At 35.7% G+C, this 12001-nt stretch overlaps 1 protein-coding gene across 5 annotated transcripts in view; it reads left to right on the top strand.

Annotated features, from left to right (window-relative positions):
• Zfhx4 (zinc finger homeobox 4) overlaps nt 1–12001 on the top strand; it is a 185438-nt gene that overhangs the window by 154788 nt on the left and 18649 nt on the right. For all 5 annotated transcript variants that reach the window (XM_076911234.1, XM_034516916.2, XM_076911231.1 and 2 more), the window contains 3 exons: nt 5135–5251; nt 11199–11332; nt 11528–11728. In XM_076911234.1, the coding sequence (XP_076767349.1) occupies nt 5135–5251; nt 11199–11332; nt 11528–11728 (452 nt within the window). The remainder of the gene's footprint in view (nt 1–5134; nt 5252–11198; nt 11333–11527; nt 11729–12001) is intronic.

Below are 12001 nucleotides of genomic sequence, written 5' to 3'. Positions count from 1 at the left end.
ACTACTCCAAATGCTTTAAACATACGTTTATTTTCTTTAAACATAAAATAAATATTTCATTTATTTCATAAAATATTTACCGGTTAGTGTAAAGAGATAATACACAGATAATTTTGACATGTGTTATTTAACATCAAAAAGCAAAAAGAAACTCACAAATATACCCCAAAACATTTATTTTAGTTCAAATCTTAGGAAACACTTATTGGAGAAGGGGAGAATGAATAGTACCAGTGATAATAGAATACTCATTTTTAAATACATAGTTTATGTGAGAATCACTTTTAGTTGAGTTTTATCCATTAGCACAAAAGAAACCTATGAAGTGATTACTATTAACTAATTGTCCCACATGTTGAAACTGCTATTTCTTAAGCTGGACTCAAAAGAAAACAAAGGAGTTATCCCATGAAAAAGTTGTACTTGGTCAAAAAAAGGACACAAAGAGGGACCTACAGGATATCAAGAGTTACTGGAAATAATGCTACAGGATGCACAACCTCTTGTTGTGCCCACAGGACAGCAGGGGATATCACCAACAATGCTGTAAGGTGCAGCCTGAACCAGGCACATCATGTAAGCTGAACTTACACTTGCCAGGCCTCATTCAAGGCTAGACCTGCTCAAATTAGGAACCTTACATCTGGGCTCCACAGTACCCGGTGGTGCTGATACCTGGAACACTGACAAGACAGTTTTCAAGCAATGTGTTAAAGATTATTTCAAGAAAGCTGACTCTGGGACATAGATCAGGACCTGGTAGTGGGAAGGTATTCTTGCTATTTGCAAAAGATTGAGATCTTTTTCTGTAGATGATGAAGGCTACAGGAGATGGATGTGGAGAATATATATCAGCACATAGATGTAGGTACATCAGGGAGAGAATAGAGTTGAATGGGAAGAGACTGAACAAGGAGGCCATAGAGGACTTTCAGAGTGAATCCTCACAAGTGCGTGTCCAAAACGGAGAGACTCACTACATAAAACCGAAGGTGTTTGAGTTATTATCCATCCTCTGCTTCTTCTTCACATGTTTTTAAAGGAATGCAATATGTTCTCACTCATGTGGAAGCTACATTGATTTATCTCATAAAAGAATGTAAAACAGTAATCACTGGGTAGAAGGAAAAGTTAGATAATTGATTCCTAGATTCAATTAGACAACAGGAGTAAGTTCTAATGCTGTATAGCATAGCAACATGACCATAGTTTAGAACATTTGATCATATTTTATGGGGAGCTTGGGCAGATATGCCCAACAGATACAGAATTCTAAGCACTTATGGAGACAGAAACTCTAATTAACCTGATTTTATCATTTTACATGCATAAACTATCCTATTACTCATATTCTATGGGTATGTACAATTGCTGCATAGCAATTAAAAAATGAAGTGTGCAAGGCTAACTCATCAGCTGAAGGTACACATTGCTATTGTGGAAGACCCAGGTTAAGGACCTAAACCCACATAGCAGTTCACAACTATCTTTAGCTCTAGTTCCATGGGATCCAACTTCCTGTTCTGACCTGTACAGACTTCTCACATACACCCTCACACATGCACACACAAGTACATGCACACATACACACACAAGCACACACACACACACACAAGCACACACACACAAGCACACACACACTGAAATAACTGAAGTGTGCGACTCTTTTTCCAACATTACAAGCAGGCTACGCCTGTGCCAATTTCTTTGAAAACAAGCGCAAGTGAATTGATTGGAATATACGCTTAAATATGTACATTGTAAATTGTATAATCAAATGATAGTCGCTTTGCATTCTTTATAATTCATATGAAAATATTCTAAGCTAAATACTCAAAACCTTGTAAATCTATTTGATGTGTGGGTGTGAAACATCATATGGCCAGCATTTTAGGCATGTTTAAAATGCTGAGCAAAGTTAAGTGTCTCATGCTTCTGTAATACTTCTATAATACCAGATTACAGCATTACATTCTCATTCTAGTCTCCTGAAACATTTAAAAGTAAAAACAGGATTTCTTTCTCCTGATAATGTGGAAGCTCTAGAGGAATCTGACTCAAAGTTTAAGTTAAAGCACATAATTACCGAAATATTTAACTTATAAATAAGTATTTTATTTTCCATAGTCTTTGATGTTAAAGGAGGTTGAAAGTGCATATGCTGTCAATACAATGGTACTGTGGAAAGCTATCATGTTCTTTATTAATATTGCATGTAATACAGTCGGGTTTCAAAAAGCTGCTTTAGTGTGTTTGTTTTGAATTTCATTTAAAATATTTATTCTCCTCAGTTCTATGGCGCTCTCTTAATATATTAACATGTTGTGCGTAATTTTCCTAGAAGACATTTTATATTTTATGACATTTTATAATTGAGGAAATCTGGCATCTAAACTAGAATATAGCCACTCCTCCTCACCCAAAATTCTAGCCTAAAGGTTTGCTAGAGAAAGTGTTTTTTTCACATTAATTTTGACTTTAAAGCCTAATTATATAATGAATGTCAAATTTATTTCTAAAACTCTCTTTGAGTATGAAAGTGACCTTTTATTCTGGCTTATATGGAATTTTATGGTGTGGAGAAATTACCTTGTGATTATCTTTTGCATGATTAAAAATTTGCAAAGTTCTTATGGCTCCAAAGAGCCTACCTGTAATAAACAGCTTTTGCCTTCAAAACCACAAAACGGGTCTGAATTGCTTGAGCATTAGAGCTAATTGCCTGCCTAGTTCAAAGGAATAACTGCAAAGAGAGGAGGGGGCAACCTCACAGAAGCAGGGGCATGGCAGGCAAACCTACCACTCAGAGTTGCAGCTTGGAGAAGCCAGTCAAAGTTACTGCCTCCGAACTGCTGTTTGCCATTAAGTTGCTGGGGAGCATCTATCCCACAATCTTTCCTTGCTGAGGACACAGAGTCTTTGTTCACATTCAGATTTTTCAAACTGTTGCTGGGGTCAGACTGAGGTCAGACACCAAGTGATGTATAGAAGAACATGTCTGGGAATTTCTCTCACACTCGAAACATACCAGAAAATAAAGAAGACAACCTTGCAAATATCTGTCTGATGAGACCCAGATTATACTGTAGCCTGCTTTTTAGTGCCTTTATATATTTTTTTTCTTTTCCTGACACACAATGTTTTATTAATGGGAGTAGCGATAGCCCTTACAATTTTGTGTCCCCTGGAGATAAGGCCTCTCAGTAGCACTCTGACACTTCATTTTCTAGCCCTTGGGGTAAGGTCTAGTAAATCCACTCAAAGCAATCTTGCATTTTTCCTCAGGATGAGTTGAGAAGTAGTTGTCATGAGGCTGCACTAGATATCATGCCCGTGTGCACGTGGACTTGGCAGGGACACAGCATGGTCTGGTCATGATCTCGGCCTTCCTGTTCCTAAAACCCTCTTAGCCATGATTCTCACAGCCTAGTCTGCTGTTGTGAAGAGAGACATATGGGAGGAGTGTATGTCTGATCACTGATTATCATCAATAGGTGAAAGCAATACAGAGCACAAAACACGGAGGGTGTCTTCTTAAAGTGAAATTTCCATGCATCTCTGCACAAAGGGGCACCTTCCCAGCAAGGCTCTCCTCCCTTTACAGAGAGCAAAAAGTAACACTGGAATAAATGCAAGCAGATTATCATATCTTGGGGAACTCTCAATTTAACCCAACTCTTATTTTGAATGTATTAGATGTCCTGTTTCTCCTTTTTGCTTACACGGTTGCAGAGCATGGCTGAAAACTGAACCACTAAATAGATTTGTGTGTGTGTGTGTGTGTGTGTGTGTGTGTGTGTGTGTGTGTGTGTGCTCAGCTGCTACATATAACAGTAGATATTTCATTCTGCTGCCAGAATGTTATTAATAAAACATGGGGTGTGGAGAAGGCCACATTTTCCCCTTTCAATCACTATAGCATTTGCAATGAAAATTTTATTCAGTGTGTAATTTTCAGTGAATGCTTGACACTTGAAATGTCCATAGCAGCATTTTGTATGGTTATTGAAGGGTTAATTGTATCATGTTCTCTGCATAAAAGCTCTGCTTATCAAAAGCAAATAGAAGAGTCTATGCAAATCTGTTCTGATGACCTTTTGCCTTTCCAGGGTTAATTTATATGGTCATTAAAGATTTTATGAAATTGTTCAGCCTAGTGCTCCAAATCCCATTTCACTTTCTTCTCCTAATTTATGTAATTCCTACCTGAACTGGGAAATATGCCTTTTATTTTTGTGCCGCAATGAAAAACAGCATGGCGTGCTGTGGAGAGTTGTGAGCCTGGTTATCTGGCATTACTCAGATTGCTAAAAATTCATTAAAATGTGACATCATCACACTGGGAGACAAATGATCACAGGATGAAAGAGAACAGTGGGCCTTTCACGGATTAGTGCTGCACAGTCCCAGCATAGAGGCTAACTGAGTAAACAGATTAATCCACCAGCAGTGGCATGGCTGAGATTTACAGAATAATTAAGTAGGTTTGAGTTAGTATGAGGATTTCCATGTAATCTAGCTGGTGTGATCCTGTGAATGAGGTGTTGGGTGGTATAGTTGTCTTACAAGTGCCTTGTTATGTCAAAGTCCTCTGTACCTTTCCTTTACAAACAGATTTCCAGGGGAACTGAAGTTTGGGAATCTTAATCGAATGAAATCTTAAGGAATGCATCTATGATCTAAAGTCTGAGTGCAGGAAGAACGCCTGTCTTTTATTTAAACCATTGTTTTAATATTATCTCACAGAATATTTCTTCTGTGTCTGGTTTGCTGTAATGCCCTGACTTCAGGTCTGTGGAGCAAGATGACATTGCTGAAAAGTTCTGTGATTGAAATTACAGTTGTCTTCCACCCATTTCCCCCTTGTCTTTTTCAGGCTAAACTTTGCTAAAAATGATTTCTTTCCTTTTAATACCATGTAAATACTCTCAGAGGATAAAGATAAAAAAAAATTGCCCTAGGATGGTCTTAGTTTGTAGACTTCTGCCTTGATGTATAATTTCCTTTAGTAAGAAGAAATGTTGAAAATTTATAGATAAAATTCGAAAATAAACTGGGTGACAAAGGTCACCCAGTTTACATTAGTGTACACTTTCTGAACTTAATTTTTCTCACTGATCTGCTTTCTTAACAGAAGAACCCAGTGAAGATGCAGGAGGTGCTCTGAAGCCTTCCACAGTGACTGAGGATGATGAGAAAGAGACACTCGAGAGAGACAACATCGAAGGCAAAATCTCTAATAAAGACCCTGGTAAGATGCTAGACTTGGCCTTTTCACTTCCCTGTACCCATCCACCTCCCGAACCCAACCTTCCCTTCACTGCATCCCCCAATGAAGCTCATTAAATGCTTTTATTCATTTTAAACTGTCTGAACATTCCCACTACTATTCATTGTGTGTGCATTTTGCATGTGATTTCTATCAGTAGCCTCCCATTGACCTATTTTTAATCATAACCATCTGACAGAATAGATGTGGATAAGTTAAAGAATATTACAGGATGACTAGTGAGATTATTTTTTAATCAAATCAGTTTGTGTGCTTGTAATTTTTAAGCGCCTTTCATTAATCTTAGCTATACTTGTGAGTCCTCTGATGGCATATTAATTTTTCATAAGCTCAGGATTAGATATCACTTGAATTTTATCATTCAATCTTATGCACCCTCCCACATCATGTAACCCTAAAAATAAATGCTACTCCTCTTTCTTCTCTCCCCCTTCCCCCTCCTCTTCCCCTCCCCTCCCCCTCCATTCCTCTGTCCCTCCTTCCCTCCCTCTCCTTACACTCAGGAATTTGCCCTTTTTAAGGGTATCTATTTGAAGCATTTCAAACAAAATCCAGTAGAAAACTTTACAGATGATCCAGCCTAAGGAGGAGGAAATATCATTGAAAAGGGATTAGGTGCTGAGTAATTTTGATCTTCTAGAATGGACAAATCCCAGTAATGAAAGCTACTGTCTTTGAAAACAAACCTGTGTGTCATGACATTTACTTGTGCACAAACAAACCCTAGGCCAGCATCTGGCGTGGATACCTATGGCTTTTTCTGTGTTTGATTTGGCAAATATATGGCTTCATCCACGCTTTGTATGTATGAGATGGAAATCTGCAGCCGCAATGAATATTACACTGACCACTTTTGCTGCACGCTATACCTAGTTTTATTATGTTGGACTCATTGAAGCAGAAGAAGTGCTGAAATGGACTCAAGCCTGTTAGTCTGAGGTAGTCATCTATCTTTCCTTGAACTCCAGTGACAGCCGCATATAAAGAGCCTGGTATTCAGTAGGAGGATACCGGCTTTAACAAAATTCATCATTTTTTTGCATATGAGTTTATTTAAATCTGATTTATTCCATGTTTGGATCGCAGTCTTCACATGCCTAAATTTTGCATTTTCCAAAATGTGTATCTGAAAGGTTCTTCCTTCCTCCCTAAACTCTTTAATTCTAAATTTCTTACAGAAGTGCAGTGAGAAATGCATCTTTTTTTTTTTTTTTTTTTTTTGATTCTAGGATTTAGTGTTGAGTATATGATTCTAATTTGATTTAGTCAAAAATGGTCCAAGGTAGGCTTGAGCCTAACGCTGTATCTCTGAAAAGATTCCACAGCAGTGAATAAGCAGTTTGGTTCCTGAGGCAAATAACAGAGAATTTGATGTGCCTAATGTCAAGGAGAACTCCTTGAAATTTTCTTTTGAAAAGGACTGAAAACAGCAAGGTAGCCAGGTGATGTCATCTAAGATGGACTTCATCAAGATGAGTAGCGTGCCAGTTTGTGAATGATAGAATTCCCTTTATTTGTGTTTGGTGGACTCATACAGACTGCAAAGCATTTCCCTTCTGCTAATCAGAGGAACATATAAAACAGGAAGATATCACATTAGTGTTCACTGAGTGCTCCCAGATGGAGAACACAAAGCTTAGTACAGAACATCTATTGTTTAGGACACTTCCAGGGAGAGGTTGTGGGAGGTGGTTTTTTGTTTGTTTGTGTGTTTGTTTTTTATTGTTCCATCTTACTTTGAGGAACATATGTATAGATGCAGGAGCTCTGTCTCCACAATGCAGTTTACTGTTCTGCATACGTCGGGGGCTCACTTGCTCCCTAATGGCCCAAGGAGATTTTGTTCTCCTTTGAGTTTCTAATATAGACAAGGTTGGGGTGTATGGAAGGACAGATCACTGCATAATGGAAGTTATTTGATATAAACGTTATCCCCATAAAAATGCACCTCCAGGTACATACAAAGAGAGTTGAAAATGAGCTCCAGCCAAGAGTCAACTAAAAGCAAATGCTGAGGTGCAAATATTTAGCTTTGAAACCTTGTTGCCTTCAAGAGAGTTCTTGCTACTTAAAACTAACACAAACTTTAAACAAAGTTCTGTGCTCTCTGAATTGAATCTTACCAGATTGAAAATCTATTCCATGCTTGCCATTCTTTGTAAAAGTGTATCTGATTATTAGATAACCACTTATTTAGATTCTTTTGTTCTTATATCAGCTATAATTGTCAAATGAATAAGAGCAAACGTACAGAGTAATTGCTATGTTAATATGGTAGTTGAGAGAACAGGTTGACCCCACTTTAACCTCGAACTTTTCAGGCTGGAAGGAATTAGCACATGTCTGGACCAGTGTGTTGGTAAGCTGCTGTGTTCTGTTGCTATCATTAATCTGCAGGACCAGAGCTTTCAAAGTGAGACTTGGCAATATGCACATTATATTTGCTGAATATTCATTCATAATAGAAAAGCTTCCTAATTCCTCATTTATATTGTCATTTAAATCTAGTGCCACTTTAGATTAATTATAATCCAAATTATAGCTCAATGCAGCACGAGAATTAATATAGAGTTTATCCAGATTAATACATTTGCATTGAACATGTAATATGTCTCTGCCATGGCTAAGGGGACCACTTTTTAATAAGGGAGTAAACATGAAGAAAGGTGGAAATTAACCTTCATTATTGCAATTAAAATTATCCTTTGATTCTAGTCTCATTAGAAAGATGTTGGTAATTATAATTTAGAATTAAGTGAATTAAACAACATCTGTTACATCTGAGTTTTAAAGTATTCAAACTTATCAAATATAGAGATTGAAAATAATAACTAAGTATTTTGATTTATTGTTTTTCAAGGTTCACTGTAACATGTGTGTTATTGGATTTTCCTGCCTTGTTATGAATATAAACCATTTTACAGTTTTCTGTATTTTAGAGATTGAGAATTAAGTAGGCGGCATCCGAATTGAAATGAATTATGTTATTTTATATTAGCAATCTCTTGCAAGTTAAATATGCCTGTAACTGACAGATAATCATTGGCTCATATATTTGGTGGTGCTTATTTATAATTAGACTTCATTTTTTAGTTAAAATTCATTAAAATGACATTGTTCTTTGAGAATATTGTGGTGTCTTTAACGATACAAAATGAATTATGATCTCATTTCAAATTTTTTTCTGCTCCAGTGTAACAAACAGGGTTTATTTCAAATGAAATTGCTCATATAAACTATGAGTAATCACAAAACTTAATCAAAAGCTTTCCTAAAATTAATTTGCCTTATTTAATACAAGGTATTTTTTCTAGCATAACACAATTCAGAAAAAAAGGCCTCAGATTTGATTTTCTGTAATTTACCAGGCTTGCTTTGGTGTTAAACTTGATATAAATATGAATACAGAATAATGTATAAAATGTTGCTTATTATGACCTATCTATATCACCTTGAAGACCATCCTCATACTCAAGAATCTGTTTTGACTTCTCACTCAATCTTGCAATTCTTGCCATCTTTTATTATCTAGAATCATTAAATTAATGAGTGTTGATGAGTATAGAAATGAACACAGTATATCACTCACATGCACAGAGTTAGTTTTGCCAAACATTTACAGGAGTGAATAGAGTAGAAAAAAAGAAAGAATAAAAGAAAAAGAGAGAGACAGAAAGAAAAAGGATGACACCTTTAAAACATACTGTCTTCCATCCCTTAAATATACATGAAAGTAACCTTCATGTATACTGATGGAAATGAGCTCATATCTGGATATTTAGTAGACTTAAAAGTTTCTTGAAAGTTGTTTTTAATTCTGATATCTCAAGATATTTACAAACAAATTATGGGAATTATTTTTGAACTTGCATGAATAGTACAGAGAATTGAGTCAATTATTATTTGATCTTGTCCATTTAAGAATGTAAAAGAATATGACATGATATTACTGTCTTTAGGAAACATTGTTACTTACAAATAGAAACTTTTAAAGAAAAGTCAATCAAGAGAAGACAATTGATAGACACTTGTTAATTTAAATGACAATCATTTTGTACAAGTTGGTCTAACATTTTAAATAACTAATTGTATTGTAAAATATTACGTGCCACATTATTTTTTCTTAAATGATTTAGCACTTTAATTATGAGAGTACAGGGTATATTCTGTATTTGTTTTGAGAAATAAAAATAAATTTTAATACCATAATTAAGAGAAAACATCCTATTTGGAGAATATCAATGCACATCAAATACTTGGATATTTTCAATTAATACACTGAAAGTTTTAACTCTCTATCAAATTTAAGTTCACTCATACACAAATGCTACCACTACTTTTCAAATAAATAGAATAAAATTAAAGTTTCTCTAAGAGAATTAAGTAGGTACAATTATATCAGTTCAAATTCAATCAAAATATTAGTATCAACATGACCTGTGAGAAGCTGAGAACATCTAACATCAAAAGAACAAAATTATAGTCATCTTGTCAACTATATCTTATTTTAACTTTGGTCTCTTAAGAATAACTCTCACACATTTAATTTTCCATGTGAAATCTAAATTTATGAACTCATTTACCTAGTGTAAAGCATTTGTCTCTACCTAGGGCAGAAATAGAATAAGATTTTTTTTGTTCTTTTTTACTTTTTATTTATACTTGTTTCTATAACATCCTTGACCTCATTTTTTAAAATTAAAACTGAGTTATTTTGTAATAAGGTGCAATTTGTTCACTTATAGGAACTGTATGTGGATTGAAAATAATAATCAAGATAAATCTTCATGTGCAGCATACAAGCAGATTGCCCTGGATGGTGTATCTATGCGGGGTCTGATAGCAATCAATGGTTTAGCTCCACTGCATCTCAAGATGTATTTGCACCCAGTTGTCCAGTGATAGTGTCCTCACCCTGGAAATAATTTAGTTGCAAATTGACTGGAAGATGGTGAAAATTGAAAGTTAAAATTAGAAATACTCATAATAAACAGCAGAAAAAAAAAAAAAGGTCAGATGATGCCGTGCTATGATGAGATTGGAATGGCTGGTAAATGAGGTTTTGTGTTTGTCGTGATATGTATGTGACATGCCTACCCGATGTTGCTGTAATATCCAGCCTTGCAGAGGAGATTACCAGGCAAATTGATGTGCTGGAAAGAATTTTCTGTTAGATTGAAAAATTAGAATTGTTCTTTTTTTCCCCTTTGATATGTGTGAAGTTCCTACACATTATATTGCTCAACTAGGCAAAATTTTAATCATCATTAACACCAAATATTTGGATTAATCTCATTAAGCAGTCGTCTTCTTTTAATTCCTGCTCTATTGTTATATACAAAGCCACCTGCTAAAACCAGTGTCACCTACTCAAATCACTAAATAGCAGAAATGAATTAGATGTTCAACTATAAAAGGGTTAGAAACTCTGAATCCCATCATGACCTAAACATATTATTGTTTTTGTTTTTCTGAAATAAACCTCACCAGCTCTTGCCAGGATGTGAGAACCTTAGGACTTAAGAATTTAGAACAGAGCTAGATCATTTTACTTGAAGCAAAATAGCAATTTTCTATGTTAGTATTGGTGAATGGGAGTAGATTTGCTTTAATGTGATACAGGCATATGGAGACACTAGAGAACACATGTTATTGATGAAACTTTCAAGGCCATCTAGGGTTATCTAAAGAGACAGGACTATGATTTAAAATAGATGTGCTAAGTTCAGTCAGCTGACAGAAAATAAAAAAGAATGCTTTTTGTGTTTTGAGATTAGCATCATTTAAAAGTGCTTATCTGTTTTTTGCTCAGTTTAATCCAGTGGATTTACTGTCTCAATTGTTTTATTTACTCTGATTGTAACATTGTGTTTATAAATTGAATACTTGTCCTCTTTTTGGGAATTAGGAGTAATCACCCCAGAGAAAGAGCTGAAAGTTGGTGTGGCAGGGGCCACACAGCCACTCCTCTTGCCCAAAGAAGACGACACAGGAACCAAAAGGTCAAAACCAACAGAGGACAAAAAATTTTGTCCCGAACAGGTAAGTAGTTTTCCCTTCAATGCATGAATCAACTTGTTTGTTTGTTTCTGTTTCTTTTCATTTTAGACCCCTCTAGCTTTGTGCACATAGACATTGTAACTGGCAATAGTATTAACTCTTGATGTTATACCTCACAACCTGAAATGGTCAAAGTATAACAGTTGATTATAGTCATGTTTCTTCAATCATTTCCAGGTCTATCAGTGTCCTTACTGTAACTACAACAGTAGGGACCAAAGTCGGATCCAGATGCATGTCCTGTCACAGCATTCTGTACAACCAGTCATCTGCTGTCCACTCTGCCAGGATGTCCTCAGCAACAAAATGCACCTGCAGCTGCATCTGACCCATTTGCACAGTGTATCTCCAGACTGTGTAGAGAAGCTGCTTATGACAGTAAGAATGCCAAAGGATGATGCAAATCTGATGGGACCTGTGTTACACTATCAATATACATGTAGAGTGATGGCTTTATAGACATTTCATTTTTTTCTGAGTGACTTGGAAGTCTTTTATTGACTGCTATAGAAATCACATGGAGACCCATTTGTGGTCTTTCTTGCTTGGAAAAAAAATAAGATACAGAGTATGGGTTAATTGAATACATTTTGTGGTTCTTTTTATAACAGTGAAATGGCTTTTGTGGGTACCTTTAACTGAAAAGAGTCT

This window comes from Arvicanthis niloticus, chromosome 13 (genome assembly GCF_011762505.2).
Source record: "Arvicanthis niloticus isolate mArvNil1 chromosome 13, mArvNil1.pat.X, whole genome shotgun sequence".
Classification (NCBI taxonomy): Eukaryota; Metazoa; Chordata; class Mammalia; order Rodentia; family Muridae; genus Arvicanthis; species Arvicanthis niloticus.
Note: the sequence above shows the minus strand (reverse complement) of the source record. Positions and strands in the feature narration are given on the sequence as shown.